At 35.6% G+C, this 18,667-nt stretch overlaps 1 protein-coding gene across 2 annotated transcripts in view; it reads right to left on the bottom strand.

The window, feature by feature from the left end:
• adam10a (ADAM metallopeptidase domain 10a) overlaps nt 1–18,667 on the bottom strand; it is a 66,804-nt gene that overhangs the window by 26,093 nt on the left and 22,044 nt on the right. For both annotated transcript variants that reach the window (XM_051114871.1, XM_051114872.1), the window contains exon 3: nt 4,178–4,296. In XM_051114871.1, the coding sequence (XP_050970828.1) occupies nt 4,178–4,296 (119 nt within the window). The remainder of the gene's footprint in view (nt 1–4,177; nt 4,297–18,667) is intronic.

Below are 18,667 nucleotides of genomic sequence, written 5' to 3'. Positions count from 1 at the left end.
AATGAAAGAACGACTGTTAATGTCATCGCCACTCCACAGAAAATTTGCGCCATCCCGGCCTACTTTAAACTCTTCTGTGAATATTAGAGGTTACAAGATTAAGCACTGAGCAATGTTTATCCTTTAGAGAGTACAAAGAGTGCTAATGGATAACAAAGGGGGAGAGAGGGAGCAGGAGGGTTAGAGGAAGGCTGAGAAAAGTAAGTGAAATGGTAAAATATGAACATTTGTGAAACATGAACATCACAGACAGTGTTTTAGTCATCACAGATAGTGTTTTAGTCATCTTTTGACAAAAATGTCCTTAAATGTAGTCGATGTGTCATATGTACTTCCTCTGTCATACTACTTCCATTTTACTTCAAATGAAATGCATGCAGTCAATGAAAAGTTTCTCTTAAATTTAAAAATCTGTTAAACTGAAACATTAAACTTCAACCACGTTTAAACATTTTAAATGTATAAACAACCTCCAACATATGACTGGATTATAATAAAAAATACTTTCTTAAGTACGATCGTTTTTAGTGTATTGCTGTTAATATCTTTTATTTTCATCAAGAGTCTATTTAAAAAAACAGTTTCATTATATTCCCAGTGCAGAGGCATCTCGTCTTCAATGTGTTGAAAAAAAAAATCCTCAAGAAACAAAATGTCAATGAAAAGTACATTTTCATTCTTAAACTGCCAGTAAGAAGCTGATTTGACAACTTGTGAAATGCCTCCATCTGTGGTGTTAAAAATCAGCTGCTTTAAAGTTGGGTAATATTCTTGTTTATCAGTGTTAATTCATCACTTCCAATTAAGAAACCGTTCAGAACAATCCTCAACAACCACACACACTTCGTCAGGCCCTTCGTCATCCACTCACCCATATCAAAAGATCACATGAACGTCATCTCCTGACAATACACTTATTATGAAACACCCTGTGGTGAGCAGGAAATCACATGAAGTCATTCAGTCCAATTCAGAGACTGTGAAAGGATGTGTCAGTACTAGGGTCAGAGGAGATGCTAAGAGTCAATGAGATAAGGACGTCTGATCAGATGAAGAGAAAAGGAAAGTAGTTTTCATCCTCCAGTAGGCAGTCTGTCCATCATTTAAAGTACAGAGGTAATTGCTCAGATCTCACTAATGTGTGTTTATCGCAAGCTGTACCCATCATCAATCGGTTTCAGTGCCTCATCGCACTGCAAGATACATAATGAGAATAAGGCGATGATGCAGTTGTTCTGAAGACATTGACTATAGTGAGGTCATGATGTCAGCTCAGAAGCTTCAGAAACAATCAAGTGAAAATGAAGAATAACCCAACAAGACATTTCATTTACTTAGGGAGAATATGAAAACCGAAAACACTGACTGAAAAGAAAAAGCTCAAAACTTAAACTGTGCAAGAACTTGATTAAAATGTGATTAAAATGATCAGTGACAAGTGACGGTAGAAAGCTGTACAATCTAACATTAGAACCAGGCAATTGTTTAAAATGTGTCCTAGAAGTTTTTTTTTTTTTTTTTTTTTTGTACACAAAAAATTATTTTATGCAGTGTCTTTTGATAAAACTGTGAAGGTTTAGCATTGCGTCAGAGGACTTTTAAAAAATGTTCAGCGGTTTATGTGAGAAATAAATGTGCACAGTCAGATTCATGTGAAAAATGTCATCATAGCTGGTTGTGTGTGGTTCAGCCCTATGACAGGACACATCTTCAGTTTACTGACATTTTCCTTCTTTCACAAACCCAACAGAAGACATTAATTAATCTGTTGCTTGCACTGTGAAGAAATTAATACACCTATTCAGCAAGTATGCATTAATTTGATCAAAAGTAGAAAATGGATATCATATATTGTTCCAAAAGCCTTATATATTTCAAATAAACTTATTTGGATCTTTCTATTCAAGGACCTTCAAAAAAAACAATACCATTTAAAACTTGTAAGCAGCACAACAAAATTAGTAATAAGACATGCATCTTAAGCATCAAATCAGCATATTAGACTGATTTCTGAAGGATCATGTATAGGGATGCACATTATTATCAGAACGTTATTGGAATGGTCAGTGATGGCTTAATGTAAACATTGTCATTGGCCTGATATGAAAATTTATGCTGATATGCCTTATTAATAGGACACTTGTGCTCAGGGTGTGTTAGCATGCTACATTTTAATACCCATTTGGTAAGGTGTTTTATTTCTTAGGGGGCGCTGTAGGCTTACTTGTGTAATAAAATGAAAATAAAATACACATATAACATTGAGATTGTGTTTAGCAGTAATTGAGCCATAAAATAACAAGTATGTTTTGATTTAATAGTCAAATGCCATGGCTTACATTAATAAAAACACAAACGTGTCACTTGTAAATGAATTAATTATTCATTAATGTGTAATTTTTTTTTAAATGGTTTATGAAAACTTTAAAACAAGGAGCTCTAAAAGATTTCCAGAATTTGTACAACCCTTTTTACTTTACACCATCTACAATTAAGAAGTTAAATACAGCTAAATCTACAATTAAAATGTTAAGGTTACCACTGCTTCTGTCAGAAAAAAAAAGTTGATTTATTGTTATTTTCAAAGCCTTCAATGTACTCTAATTATAAAAGAAATTCACTATTGTTAATTTAAACCTAACAAGTTATTGTTAAAAACTAACCAAAATTAAAAAAAAAAAAAAATGTTTATAATGTGTGCATAGGAGAGACTTGGTAGTGTTTCCAAACAAGAGGAAATATATCAGCCAAAATGAGTTGAAAAGTATTGGAATATCGGATATCAGCAAAAATCCAATTTAATGCATTACTGATCATATGAGACTAAAAACTGGAGTAATGACGCCTGAAAATACAGTGGGTTTTTTTGGGTTTTTTTAACAATAGTACTGTTCTTACTGTATTTTTTAATCAAATGAATAAATATCATATAAATATATAACTAATTAATTAACAAAATGATTTTTAATGCTTGTTCAAATTACTTGGTTAAAATGAGCATAAACAACTAAATACTTGAAATTTTCTTATCTAACTTATTTCCATTATGTTAAGTCCACTTAAATTTGTAAAAATTAATTGAGCTTAACCATTTTGTGTTGGGACTACATGAATCATTTTTGTTGACACAACTAACTGAAAAGTTGCTTTGCATGGGGTTGCATGAGAGGGAACCGTTGACAAAAATGGTAATAAAAGAAAATGACATGTTAGAGTTTTTATACATGTAACGGTGACTTCTTTTTGAGATTTAGATTAAGTTTGGAGATTAGAAAAAGTTTTGAGGTTACCACTATGCAGAAGAGTAGCACTCATGCTTAGGGTGCTGGCAGCTTCACTGACTTAATGATTCGTGCAAAGAACAATAACTGTGCTAATGGCAGCTCTGAGATCAGTCTTCTTTGCTGAAATCTAATGGTATATATTACAACTATAAATGAAACTGTCCTTAATGTGCCACATGTGTTATTGCTAAAGACTTCGAAATTATTATTAACATACCAACATGCGTTTTTGCTAAATATTCAAAAAATTGCTTGTCCAGTGAACTTAATTAAAATAAGTAGATACTTTTCCATGCAATTAGTTCAGATCCATGAAACCAGACTAAATCAAATTCAGTTAACCCTCAAAGACAGAGACAGCCGCCCGCTGCTAAAAATAACTGCTGTTTTTAAATATTTAAAAACTTTTGAACAGCTAATCCAATCCGAATGCATTAAAAAGTACAGCAAAGCTGGGATTCTCCACTTTTTTGGATATTCAGAGGCTCCGTAGTTAACATGATTACTTCATCACATTTTGATCGCATTGATTCATCAGAAGAAACCAATGCATTTCATTCCTCTGAGCCAAACAGGAACGATTGTTGACGCTTACCCACCCCCGTGCCCAGATTGCATCAAACTGTATCTATGCAACCAATAAACATAGGTTTTGAAATACCAATTAGCATGTTTCTTTGGAAATTTGAGCAAACTCAAAGTGAAAGGAAAATGTGTTGTGTGTGCATGAAAACAAACACAAAATAACATATTTGTTATAAAAAGAAAAAGAAAAGAAACTGTGTACAACATCCAATAGTTGGAGGCAACATTTCCGTGGAAATTCAGAAAGTGTGTTGTGGCGGATGCATGTTTTTATGTGCACGTGTGAGCTAGAAAAGTGTCATGCTTACCGTAAATTTCTCCAGTGTAAATGTGAGAGGTGTCGTAAGGAATTTCTACTCCAGAAACTTCCACTTTCAGATCGGGAGCAAAGAGAGAGGTGTCCCTCTTCATCCGAAGGTTAAAATGCCTGATGTTAAAAGAGAGAGAAAGAGAACAAGATTAACGGACTGTGAAGTTGCCCCTGAGTGAACACAATGTGATGTTGTGCAACACACACCAAAATACTATTAGCCTGAGCCAAGTCAGAATAAGAGTCATGATGCAGAGCATTACTGAAACTATGAGATAAAGGGGGAATATGGGAAATCTGCCAAACAGCACTTCCCACTGCCAAAAGGTTTTTTTTTTTTTTCTCATTTACCAGCATTTATAATCAAATCATATCTTCCCTTCGGATTACTCAATTTCCCACTGGCACAGTAGGTCATTAGGATTCTGTAGAAACACTAGGTGTTGGTGAGTGACTCACAGTGATTCAATATGATTCATCTGGGTTATTTTCTTGACACAGTTCTACACATTGATGCTCTGACATGTCGAAAAGCATAATTGAGCGCGTGCCAGATGTCTAGTTTAAGACATGGGTGAATTAATGAAAAGAAAAGAAAAAAAAAACATTGAGTAAAAGAACATTCACACCAAAAATGATAGCCATTAAGATATATTCTTTGCCCAAAATGTTTCAGTATACAAACACACAAGGGCTGGGGAATGTATATGGCATCACAAGTCTATTAATACCCACAGAGTTTTCTGCAGAGTACTCTGTCTGCAGATTACATCAGTCATTTGTTTTGTTGACAGCAGAGAGAGACAAATAAATGTCTTGCTTTGCCGAAATGGTCTTGACCACCCTGCGATCATGGATTCCCTCAGGATAAACGGGATCAGGCATCACCCATACTCGTGCAGCTGAGCCCGTGTGTTTGTTTGTGTGTGTGAAGCTCTTGTCTCTGATACATCAGAGGACAAAAGGAGCCAGACAATAGCTGTGGACAAGATGTGCCTCATCAGGGGAGATTTTAATAATGTTAGCTAGACAAAAGACATTACCGTAATGTGAAAAACAACACAGTATTGACCTGAAAAAACAAAAAGCTGAATTTCATAAGAGGCTCAATACAGGAACTGGAAGACTCAAAGCCAAACAGGCGGAGCCACGTCCCTGTAGTAAACACTCCTAGTGATGAGGACAGCAGCTCAGTGCTCCACCCAGAATGGGCTTGACCTTTGTGCAGGTGAGACTCACTGCTAACATATGCTAGTGCTGTCATGAGGAAAGGGAGAACAACAATGAGAGATATGAGAGATGTGAAGAAGAGTAGGAGGAAAAGAAGAGAGAGGAAACTAAAGGACAAAGAGTCCTGGAGGGAGAACAGGCAGGTGGAGGAGGTCAGGCCATTCTCAGAACTCTCTAATTAAAACTACCCTTCATACACACACACACACACACACACCTAAATGAGGACACATAGACATCTACAGTTTTTTATGTACAAAAATACTTACATTTACACTACACTGCTACCTAAATGAGAACATTCCATAGACTTCTATTGTTTTATATACAGCTAGCTATAAATGTATATCCTCACCTCAACCCTTTTTTTTAAACAAACTCAGACATGTTTAGCATGAGTAGCATCATCAGCTAATTGCTTAATCTAATTCAGAGAGTTCAGTTCACATTAAAAAAAGAAAATTCTGTCAACAATTACTGACGCTCAAGTTGTTGAAAGCTTTTAAGCTTCTAAAACAGCACAAAAGGCAGTATCATAAAAGTGTACAGACATGAAAATAATTAATTAATTTAATAATTAATTAATTTATTGATTTTTTTTTATGTTTAAATTGCGGTGTTAGCGGTGTAACACGTATTTGTACCGAAAATTTTCAGTACGGGTCTTTCGGTTTGGTACGCATGTGTACCGAACAAGTACAGCATTTTCCCCCCCAGGAAATTCCAAAAATAAATGCCGTCTTTGATGTGGCATGACAGATTGCTGTATAAACGCCTCGGAGACCTGCTTCTGGGATGGTTCAGAATCATGCTGGTATAAACACAAACATTGACTAGACTGGCTGTGTCAGAACTGCTAACGTGCTCCAGACTTGTGTAGTGTAAATGGAGTCCGTTCAAATGGCAGCGCGGAGCGTGAGTGAACGCAATCATTCCTTCCTCTGTACTACTACTATTAACGCGAATAAAAATAAATCAACATCTCACGTCTCATGTAATCGCTCAATCAGTGTTTCAACCGCAGAAAGACATCAACAAAACAGCATGGAAATAAAACGTCACGTAGCATTTCATTTACCTCAGGGAAGTCATCAGTGTCCACAGCTTGTTAGTTCACTAGAGAAATTAAGTGTAGAGAAGAGCATTTTGTGAAATATTACACTAAATACTCATTATACTGTATTTTATCTGTTAGTCTTAATTATTTAATGTATGTTTAAATTCATCTAAAACATGTTATGACAGCCACTGTGTAACTGAATATATTTTAACAAATATTATTTTTAGAATTTATACACTGCCCTCCAAAAGTCTGGAAACACCCCTGGCAAAGTGCGGTTTTGGACGATATCAGCATAAATCCTTATTTTTTGGTGCAAATACATTAATGTAACTTGACATTAATCATTGAAGACCAGCAATAATAATTTTCATTTTGATGACTTAACAATGGCAATATATACACATGTCAAAGTCAGACATGCCTCTTTGCCAGCTGTGATGCCTGGTTACTGGTTTAAACTTGGCCCAGGTTTTTAAAAGATTTTTGGGTCAGCACACCTTAATAGCTTCAACAACTGATTGCCAATTAAGTTTAGAATACAATGAATCTAGGCCCAGATTATGCAGAGCTGTAATAGCTGCTAATGGTGGATATTTTGATTAATCAAAAATTTAAGTTATTTCTATGTATAAACTGTTTATGTAATAAAATATGTTTTCGTAGTTTGTGTTGTCCCTTATCAGTGCAAAATTACAAATTAAAAAGGATTCATGCCAATATCGCCACTTTTCTAGGGTGTTTCCAAACTAGGGCAGTGTAAGTTCATTTAAAAACTGCATTATGTGCAATTTACATGTTTGCATACAATTGTTACAAGTGTTGATTATTATATTTAAAAATAAATAGTAATTAAATTTAAGTTTGGGTTAAGTTGTTAATTGTAACCTTATTAAGTAAAATGGCTCCCTATAGTTCAAAGCATAAGCTGAAGTATATTTTTTAAATCAAGAAAAAAAAAAGTTTAGTTTTTCCCCCTGCTGTACCAAAATCATACCGAATCATGACATGAAAAGCAAGGTACGTCCCGAACTGTCATATTTGTGTACTGTTACACCCCTAATAGATAGGAGGTTTTTATTGGGACACACATTAATTCTAATTTGATTTGAACTTGTTAATGCTGTAGCAAACTCCCATTTGGAAGTAACCATCCCAGCCTGCAGCTCAGATTCTCTAGTACAGAAGGACATTAGGATTACATGCTCATACCACTCATACAGTGTTACTAACCAATGCTTTAACACACAAAAGACATGCATACCTCAGGACAAGCACTGACAGGTAAAAATATCTATGATTTATGGGGCAGTAGTAGAGATTCGAGGAATGAGCATATTACATGTTCTTTCTTGTGAGATCCAGTCAGGTGTTACAATTAGACAAAAGGAAGTAATGCAGGTCTCAAAGTTTCCAAAAACCAGTGTGTAAATCTGAGAATGTCTTCAAAAAAACCTCAGTCATGTGACTCAGATCATGAACAACAGCCACAGTCTTATTCAACCTTCCATCGTGGGCGATCACAGTCAAACACCACCCAAGCATCGAAAAACCAACAAACAATAGAGACGTCTACACTTCATTTAGCCATATGAGTCATAATGGAGACCACAGAGCACAAAATTTTCCCCCAGTGCCCAAAGTCATTCAAAGGCTTTGTGATCCATGTCAAACCAGTGCAGGACTTTATAAACAACGTAACCAACATTGGTGATTTCTATATCCCCACCTCCGGTGCTTCTGTGCATGGAATGTCGAAGTGGTTTAAAATAAAAATAAAAAAATATATGTGTCAAATATATGTTTAGCTAAAAACGATCATTATTGTCCAAATATTCTCAGAAGTTAGGCTACTTGTCCCACTCTTTAAACTGGAGAAAAAACTTAGTACCAGGGTTGTGAGGCACTTTTCATTTTCTTTTCCAATTATACTTAGGTTCATAATGTTTCTTACAAGTGCACTTCATTCCACTAATACAGATGTACTAAAATATATTACAAAACAGTTAAATGATCAAATTGCATATACGGTGTCACTTCTGTAACAACAGTTTTACTCATTTTAAGTTTAATATTAATTTACTTCTGAAAAGAACTTTCTCTTCTTTAAAGAGCACCTATTATGGCCACTTTTACAAGATGTATTGTTAGTCTTGGGTGTCCACAGAATGTGTCTGTGAAGTTTCAGCTTAAATTCTCAACACATCATTTATTACAACATCTGGAAAATGTCATTTTTGAGGCATGTCTAAAAAAAAAAAAAAAAAAAAAAAAAAAAAAAAAAAAAAGAGCTGTTTTGGTGTGTAGGGCTGTCACTAACGAATATTTTGGTAATCGAATAATTGGTTGGAACTCATGTACATTATGCATTATAACAAATGTGCAGAGGGCACCAACAGCCTTAAGATGTTTTTTTTTTAATTCACTGTGCAATCTAATCCTTGTTTAATATTCACTAAACATTTAATTCAAATGTCCACTTAATCTTTAATATTTGGCAATTTATTCACAACAGAAATTCTACAGCCACAGCCAAATTCTATAATTTCTTGAATATCAAAACGTGTAAACTCAGAGTGAGGTTTTGAGCTTTAATTTAAAAAAAATAAATAAATAAATAAATAAATAATTCGCTATGAACAGTTAGCATATATAAAAAAGATTCTCCTGTGTTTGTGTAGGTTTATAAATGATTTACCTTACAAATCTGATGAAATGACACATTTTGTTCCCAGATAAACGTTATAATAAACTCAGTCGTAGCAATATGCAGATATGGAGTTTGAGATGGTTTGCGCATGTCTGCGCCATTTCCAGTATTTTGCTGTTACTCGACATTGGCAAATTGCAGTTGAGGATTTTTTAAAAACTGAGTACTCGAATTGAATCAAGGAATTGTGACACCTCTATTGGTGTGTATCACTTTAAAGTAAAATGAGCTGCATATTCCCACCCCATCTTCAAAAAAGGGCGTAGCGTATACATCTCTGCTTTGCATACCTACAGGAATAAACAGTAAAACAGTGCAATGTTACAGAGCTAATCTCACCAGCGTGGCGATCAATTAAAATACTTTGATAATGTACGCACACAAATATGGTTAAAACGTTAGCTAAGCACTAAAACGGCATGACACTCACAAAGCAGACTGGAGTGAAATAATTTGCACGGACATAAATGTATTTAGGTGGATTCTGAGGCGCAATACCTCTAAAAACAATAGTAATCCACAGTGGCTCAGATGTTGGAAGAAAATGAAGACTCTTATGTTCAGTCTTACATCCAGACACAGAACACCGGGATTGCTTACGAGACATTGTTGACGTTAGAGCTACTCGAGCGCTGAGAAAATGGAGGATGGTGAACAAACAAAGACAACTCACTGAGGGCGGAAACTACAGTAATGCAGGACTGTCAGTCAGCAGCTGTGGGTGGGGCCTAAACAATGTGACATCACACTGCTTTGAGAATCAAAACTGCATGCCACATTTGGTTTAATGGGGATTAAAAAAAATAAGTGAGTGGGTGCATTTTTATCATTGTAGGGCAGTTGTGTTCACACACTGCCAAAACACATTTATGTCCAAACACCATGCAAAAGTGGATTTTGCATAATAGGTGCCCTTTAAAAGCACTAAAAGGAGTGTTAATACAACCATTAAGCCACAGGAATCGTTAACAGGAATCAGAACCAGAACCAGAATAATTAACTTCCTTTAAGGTCCCCATCCTCTGGGATACTGACTTTGTTGGTCAATCCTACCCTGGGTCGAGACAGCGCTAGATTAGAGAGCACCTCAGCCTTCGCAGCTTGCTTCTCATACAAATTAGCAGCATTTCCACTTAGCATTACTGCAGAGGGCTATATTTATCCTCATGTGATGACAGGAAGGCAACATCTGGGAAAGCAGCGTGTTTGTAAGCCATTAAAAACAAGCAATCACAAAACCTGAACTCAGCAAATCCAAAACAAACACGAAATCACATGAACAGAGAGAACAGGATGCCTACTCTACAAAAATATTTGTGATATTTGCGGGCAACAGAGGAGTGTTAAAGATGCAATTATTATAGGCACAATTCATTTCATTCTGCAGCCCTAATATGCAAGCAGACGGCAGATCGTGGTCTCGCCACCAACAGATCATTAGACTCTGATAGCACTCGACCTCAGAGCCAGAAGAGACAGCCCCCTCATCAGCTGAGCACCAGCAAGCCTTCATTAGCTCCACAGTGAATCACCGCATTTGTCAAGCACCCAGCAAACTTCTTTGTACGAACATCCTAAAAGCCAAAGGGAGGCATCTAGGTTCCCACTGTGATCTTTTGTTCCTCAACAGCGTCACTTTCACTGCTAAAGGCAGTTCCGGGAATATCCCACCCCATCCCAGTCAGACCCAATTTAGCCCAAGCGGCATGTGCAACGTAATTACCCAGCACTCAACACTTTCAATTACGTTTACAGTAATGCATCTGAAATTAATGACATCCACCAGCTCAGCCCCCTAATCTGAGTATAAGTGGATTTCTAATGCAGAGAAATTATATTCATGTAAAAAAAGATGACGCCAAAAGCATAGACGGCAACTACATGAGTCCATACGGCCAGAGTGATACAGCAACAGGAGATTTACTGAGTATGTGATGCTCCTTTTGTTTACTATAGAGTGATGAAAGAACGCTTTACTAGAGTGCTCTATGACAGACGGGAGATGGGGGCGGTGAACAGTAGGGAATATTGAGTGTGAGTAAGACTGTGAGAGCGAACAATGAGAATGAAACATCCCTTAAAGAGAAAGCAAACGAAAGAGAGAGGGAAGAATAAAGAATAAAGGTTGTTAAAGATGACTGTGAGAGATGGCAGCTGAATTAGGTCAGGACAGAGGAGGTAAGCGCTGATGAGTAGAACATCCCTACATTATACAACTGCCTGACTCACTGACCAGATCTGGGTCTACCTGCCTTGATTGACACTCCTCAATAATAATAATAATAATAATAATAATAATAATAATAATAATAAAATAATAATAAAACTCAAAAGATAATTTATAATTATAATTATTTAATGTTTAATTATTAATTAAATAATTTATTAATAAATAATAATAATAATAAAGATATTGCATTAAAACAAAACAAAAAGCATTAATAAGAAAAATACATAATTAATACAAATCAAATAATATTTCATGTAACAACAGTAATAGTAAATACACTGTTTAAAAATATAAACAAAAAAGTATATAACAACAACAAAACAACAACAACAACAACAACAACAACAACAACAACAACAACAACAACAAATTAATAAAACTACAGCATTTTTAATTTTTTTTTTAATAGTTATCGGTATCAGTCACTTTCAAAACTGATTTGTCGATAAAATTATTTAACGTTTTTGTCAAAGCCCTTGTTATTCTTAACTTTGACATTAATTTCATTTTTCCACCAGACACACTACCAGTCGTTTTTTTTTTTAAAAGAAGTCTCTTCTACTCACCACGCCTACATTTATTTGATCCAAAGTACAGCAGAAACGGTATAATTTTGAAATAATTTTACCATTTAAAATTTACCGTTTAAAATTTACCATTTAAAATTTACCGTTTTCTATTTGAATATATTTTAAAATGTAATTTATTCCTGTGATCAAAGCCAAATTTTTAGCATCATTACACCAGTCTTACTTCATTACACGTTCCTTCAGAAATCACTCTAATATGCCGATTATTATTATTATTGTCAGTATTTAAAACAGTTCAGTAAATTATAGAAATTCATACCCTTATTTAGCAAGGATGCTTTAAATTGGTCAAAAGTGATGATAAAGACATTTAAATGTCTTTAACATTTAAGATTAAGACATTTAAGATTTCTGTTTCAGATAAATGCTGTTATTCTGAACTTTATACTCACAGAAACTTGAAAAACCTCTAAATAACAGGAATTTTAAAATATATTCACATAGAAAACGGTTACTTTAAAATAGTGAAAACATTTCAGACCTTGACTGTTATATATCGGTTAAAAATATTGGTTATCCGTCTACTTGATCTGTAACAATTAGTATCTGCATTGGCCCTGAAAAATCATATATCAGTTGACTTCTAATTAATATGCACAACAATTAATTCAAATTAATAAAAGCTCACCCTGTTTTATTTGAGATGCCATCCTACAAACCTGACACAAAATGTCGAAAAAACAGTGACAGTGCAACAGCCTACTCACTCCATCTATACTGGAGTGAATGATCTGCAGAAAATTCGAGCAGGCAAAATGACCAAATGCATCCTGCTAGGGAGATAAGAAGTCCTTGAGTGAGTCTGGTTTGTTTCTTTTGCTGAGACAGGCTGTGAATCACAGTAGAAATCAGGGCTCTGGCTTCTCTGAGCTGGACTTCCTCTCATCTGCCTGTCACTTCTCTCCTCTTTAAAGCTACCTATTTTTACCACACTCCATTCTAAGGACTCATTACTGAGACACAGATCGGCCCATCTGGCCGCTGGAGGGCTACACACATGGACGCTTGCTCAATGGGCACACAAAAACCATGAAAATGGGGAATGAATTGTCAGACGCCAGAGAAGCCATTGATCCTGCAGTGCATAGCAGGCTTGAATCAACTTTCCTTGCCAGTCTGTCTGTGTTCAATGCTGCGTGCCATACAGAATCAATACAACAGAATTAATTGCAGACTGCACCACTGCGGGCAAGAGCAAAACGCTGGTGAGAAATCTGATTCCTAGAACTGAAACGTGGTTATTTAATTAGACACAATTCAACTCAACTATAAGGTATGTTGTATAAAATATGAATCATTCTGAAGTAGCTTCACAAAGGATACCACCGAACAATCCACAGTGAGAAAACCAAAGCAAAAAACCCTGAAGATTAGGTAAAAACAAAACTTGGAAAGGACCACTTTTTTTTGTGGCTGGTATACGGTTTAAACATTTGCGTCAGTCAGCTGAAAAGCCGTTGAGATTGTTTATTCGCTTGTCCATGTTCTAGTGCGCTTGCAACAAGAGTATCAAGTCTTAATGAAAGTTTTTATTAAACCATTATGTGCTTGCGTTCTTCACTCTAACAGCAACCTATTAATCCAATCAATCAACTTATTACACACTGTTCTCTAATCACCTTCTCTCCCCACAGGAGCATACATAATCACTATGACAATACTGTAAACTGTTATGATGTACCACACAACCTTCCATTATCAGATGCAAGCCGAAGCCAGTATGATTTGTAGATTTCCCTCAGACTGTCCTAGAGGAGCACCTCAGTTTAAATCCAATTTAGAGCAACAGGACAAAAACATCAGGGACACATATGAGCAACTGGAGCAAGAGTTACTCTACAGAGAGAGGAGACAGTGAGAGTGAGTGAGAAGCAGATGAATAAGAACAACATCACAGCACAGCAGCAGAGTTTCAGGTGCAGGGGCTGTTAACCGTTTGATGGATGGACGGGAGAGCTTTTTAAGACCTTTTCAGTACAAACCTCATAAAGAACCCATCTGGTGATGAGTCAACATCTCCTGTACAGCACATACTGCTACATAAAGGACATATTTGAACTGTAGAGATCATGATAAAGTGTGTTTGTGAGTGAGCAAGACAGAAAGAGAGAGAATCTTTTGTAGTGCTTGCTATGGAAAGCTTCGGTATGGCAGACATGGACTTTAAATTGTGCTTTTACTCTTCTAAGTGATGGACTTGGATAAAATGGGCAAATAAATCCTTTAGACTTTGAAACAAATGCTTTTCTATTCAAAGAACCCTGAAAAAAACTTCCACAAAATGTGAAACAGTACAGTGTTTTCAAACACTGATAATGAAATGTTTTTTGGTTTTTTTTTAAGTTATAATTTTCTTTAGCATTTTTGAGCCTTTAATGGACAGGACAGTAGAGAGACGACAGGAAAGTCTTGGACAGAGAGAAGGGAACAGGATCAACAAAGGACCTCGAGACGGGATTCGAACTCTGGTCGCCGCAAGCACAGCTGTGCTATATGTCGGTGCACTAACCACAAGACTATTGGCACCGACAATGAAATGTTTCTTAAGCACCAAATCAGAATATTAGAGCGATTTCTGAAGGATCATGTGATACTGACCCTTCAGAAAAAGCCAGAGACTGGAGTAATGGCTGCTGAAAATGTAACTTTGCCATCACAGGAATAAAGTGCATTTGAAGATATTTTAAAATAGAAAACTTTTAAATTTTAAATTGTACAAAGATTTTTTGAACGGTATCATTGACCAAATAAATGCAGCATAAGTGAGAGTATGAGACTTTCATAAACATTAAATAATAATTGTTGTTGAATTCCAATTCCAATTCCATTTCCTTCTTTGAATTGGAATTGTTGAGTTCATTCCTGAATTGACCCCAACCCTGGTGAGCACATTATATGTGAATCTTTGTTTTGGAAGTGGACTTCTCCTTTAATAGACTTGAACTACACTCAGTATAAAAATAAGTGCATTTTAAATCCATTACTTTTTTTAATAGGGTAACCCCACACATTTGGACAGTCTATTATTTATGGACAAGAATATCAGATGGCTGGACTATTAAAAATAAAAATAAAAATAAAAAAAAAACACTCAGATCATCACTCCAACTTTGGTTAAAAGTTGCTTCAGAAAAAACAAAAGCAAGTAATTATACTCAACATGCATCTAATTTAATCATCTGCTGTTAAAAATGATTTACTTTTTTGCATTTTAACATTATGCTATTTTGCAGTAAGCTCTAAAATACAAGTAAACCGTAAATTAAATTAAATAATTTTATTTTCAGTAGAGAAAACACTACAACCACACAAACTCAAACAAAATCTCTTGATCTCAATTCCATTTCCATGTAACAACAACAAACAACATGTACTGTTTATAACAGGAGAACAGATCCTTAGGCAACCCTACTGTAATCTCTCAGCACTTCCTTTGTTATTTCAGGTACCCCTGTGCTTCCAGTCTTGTCATGGTGATCAATACTAAGAAAGTATGAACAACAGATGAAACCCCTCAAAAAAATGTCATTGAGTGTTTGTGTGGTAGGACATCTGAAGAGCTCTGCAGGGCTTGTAAGATGATCACAGTCAGAAAAACCCTCTGCAAAGTTTTAGTCACTGTTTTTTTAAGCTGCTGTCTGTTGCTCAGTGATCTCTGTTGCTTCCAAAACCAAAAAAAAAAAAAAAACTTTGTTTCATAGCGCATAACTGAGAATAAGAGCTGAAGAAGAGTTTGAATTAGAATTATTAAAAGTAATATGCGCTAAGGAAGAAGGGATCTTATTTGGATCACATGCCCAACACTCATTCTTCAGGAATTTCAGGAGAATGTAAGGAGGGACTGTGTTCAAACTCAACTTTTCCTAATCTCTCTGTTTTCTGAGCTCACATGAGGGTTTGAGAGGGGAGATATACATCACATGAAGACCATGTGCCCCTGCCTTGCCTGTTTTACACAGAAGAAATAGCATGTTTATCACACACACAAGCTCCCTTTCGTGTCTACAGAAACGTGACACCACAGGTCTCCTGGTCATGTTCTTAGCACAGATGTAAAAAGGCTGATATCATTACCACTTCTGCAATTTTATTTTAGTGGTAAAAGAAGCTGAGTAATTTTAAAGTGCTAACTAAAAGTTTTTAACAGTCATTTAAATATCTAATGCAATCAAATGCTTCTGTGCTCATTCCTGCTGACCAAACAGGCCGTTTTTATTGCATTGGGAAACAGCAATAGTGGATGAGACCTGGGTACACAAAAGCATCACAATCTGCAAAGTTCAGGAGCACTGGCACAGTGAAGGAGCCTGTGTAATTTTGTATGCTGTAATAATAAATCTGTGCCTTTTTAATGGTGGGAAAGTGGAAAGTTCCAGCCGTGTTTGAATGGATTTGTACATTCAGATCCACAATAAAATTGTTCTTGTTTCAGCAACAAAAACTTCCAACAATATTACAAAACTAGATCCATGGCATTGATTACATGGCATGGCACTAATTATCCACACAGTCTCTGCAGTTGAAGTCAAAAGTTTACATACACCTTGCAGAATCCGCAAAATTGTAATTATTTTACCAAAATAAAAGGGATCATACAAAATGCATGTTACTTTTTTATTTAGTATTGACCTGAATAAAATATTTTCACATAAAAGATGTTTACATCTAGTCCACAAGAGAAAGGGTTTTTTTTTTTTTTTTTTTTTTTTTTTTTTGTTTAGTGATAGTTGTTCATGAGTCCCTTGTTTGTCCTGAACAGTTAAACTGCATGCTGTTCTTCAGAAAAATCCTTCAGGTCCCACAAATTCCTTAGTTTTTCAGCATTTTTGTGTATTTGAACCCTTAACAACAATGACTGAATGATTTTGAGATCCATATTTTCACACAGCGGACAACTGAGGGACTCATATGCAACTAGTACACAAGGTTCAAACGCTCACTGATGCTCCAGAAGGAAATATGACGACTAAGAGGCGGGGGGTGAAAACTTTTTGAATTTGAAGATCAGGCTAAATGTAACTTATTTTGTCTTCTAGGAAACATGTAAGTATCTTCTGTAGCTTTTGAACAGCGGGCAGAACAGCGGGCAATTTAACTGTTCAGGACAAACAATGGACTCATGAGCAACTATCACAAAACAAAACAAAACAAAACAAAAAAAAAAAAAAAAAAAAAAAACACACAGGTAACAACTGGTATTAAGGTAAGGTAACAACACAGTTCTTCACATCTTATTCAGGTCAGTATAAAAAAAAACAAAACAAAAAAAAAAAAAAATGCATTTTGTATGATCCCTCTTATTTTGATAAAATAATTAATATTTTGCAGATTCTTCAAGGTGTACGTAAACTTTTGACTTCAACTGTATCTAATTTGTAAGGAGGATTGTAACAACACAGCACTTCTAAATTTAAATCTCTTTTAGCACCCCGAATTCCGAATTAATAATCATTAGAATATGAATACTACATTAGTCATGCATTTAATTAGTTTCAGCAGAAATGGACTCTCATAAGACTTTCCAACTCTTCCAGAGCATTTATGGGTAGTTTCCCTTGGTGGTTTTTGGTTGCAATGAATTTATGTGATTGGGATCTGGAGACAGACTGTCCTTCCAAGAGCAAGTCTTCCACTATTTTGAGTCTCTTTCTTGCTTGCTTGCTTTCATTAATGATTAACAGAGAGCATCAATTAGAGTTTAATATGTGAGCAAATTATCTTTAATGCTTTTAAATGACTGTTTGACAATTTCATTTAAAATTGCATTAGCCAATGTAATTCCACTTTGAATATCAGTTTATACAAGTACACATGTGGTGTAATTAAAGGGGGGAAAAAGCTTATGGAACATAAGTACAGATATTTTGTCTTAGTTTAGTCTAAAGATTAAAATAACACACATAATGTCTCTACAGTCTAATATACAGTATGTTAATTTACATATGAAAATTAATTCTTTCTTGAAGCAGTCACTAGCACAAGCAAAATCAGCCTTATAAAAAAACTAGCTATTTGTAATAAAATGCAAATGAGTTGGACTACATGAAACATCAGCTACTGTAAGCCTAATATGCATGCTTTTAGTTAATAAATAAATATGTTTGAAAGTGTGTATTCACATGCAGACACTCATCTGCATCTTCTTTTATTCCCAACAACAAAACATTTTGACTATGACTGTGTAAAACGGCCACACATACAGAGTTCCCACATAGAAAACACCTCTGTGAGAAAGCAGGGTTGGCTAAGATCCTGCAGTGAAGTGATACTGCATCTATCACTAAAGTCAAACAAACAAGTGAGTTCATCCTTAGTATTGAGGTGGGCCTGCTAGCTCTGAGACCTAGGGGCAGGAGCCAAACGACAGAGGTAATTCTCTCTGACCTTCTCAGAGACTAACAAACCTCTTAGTAATTCCACCTACATGAACATGGTACTGAAAGGAAAGACAGAAAAGGCTTCTGACAGAGGGAGGAAAAGATGTCTGATGTCAGATATCACATGTTATCAACCGAAGAATCTGTCCTCTAAAAAACACCTGCAGTGATTTGAGCAAGTTCATCAGTCTGCAGAAAGGCCGTCTCTACAGCCTACGCTAGACAAGCAATGAGTGACATGCTGGCAGAAGTGCAGCATCAGCGTTCAGAAGAGACAGAAACATCACATCA

Source organism: Labeo rohita, chromosome 7 (assembly GCF_022985175.1).
Source record: "Labeo rohita strain BAU-BD-2019 chromosome 7, IGBB_LRoh.1.0, whole genome shotgun sequence".
Classification (NCBI taxonomy): Eukaryota; Metazoa; Chordata; class Actinopteri; order Cypriniformes; family Cyprinidae; genus Labeo; species Labeo rohita.
Note: the sequence above shows the minus strand (reverse complement) of the source record. Positions and strands in the feature narration are given on the sequence as shown.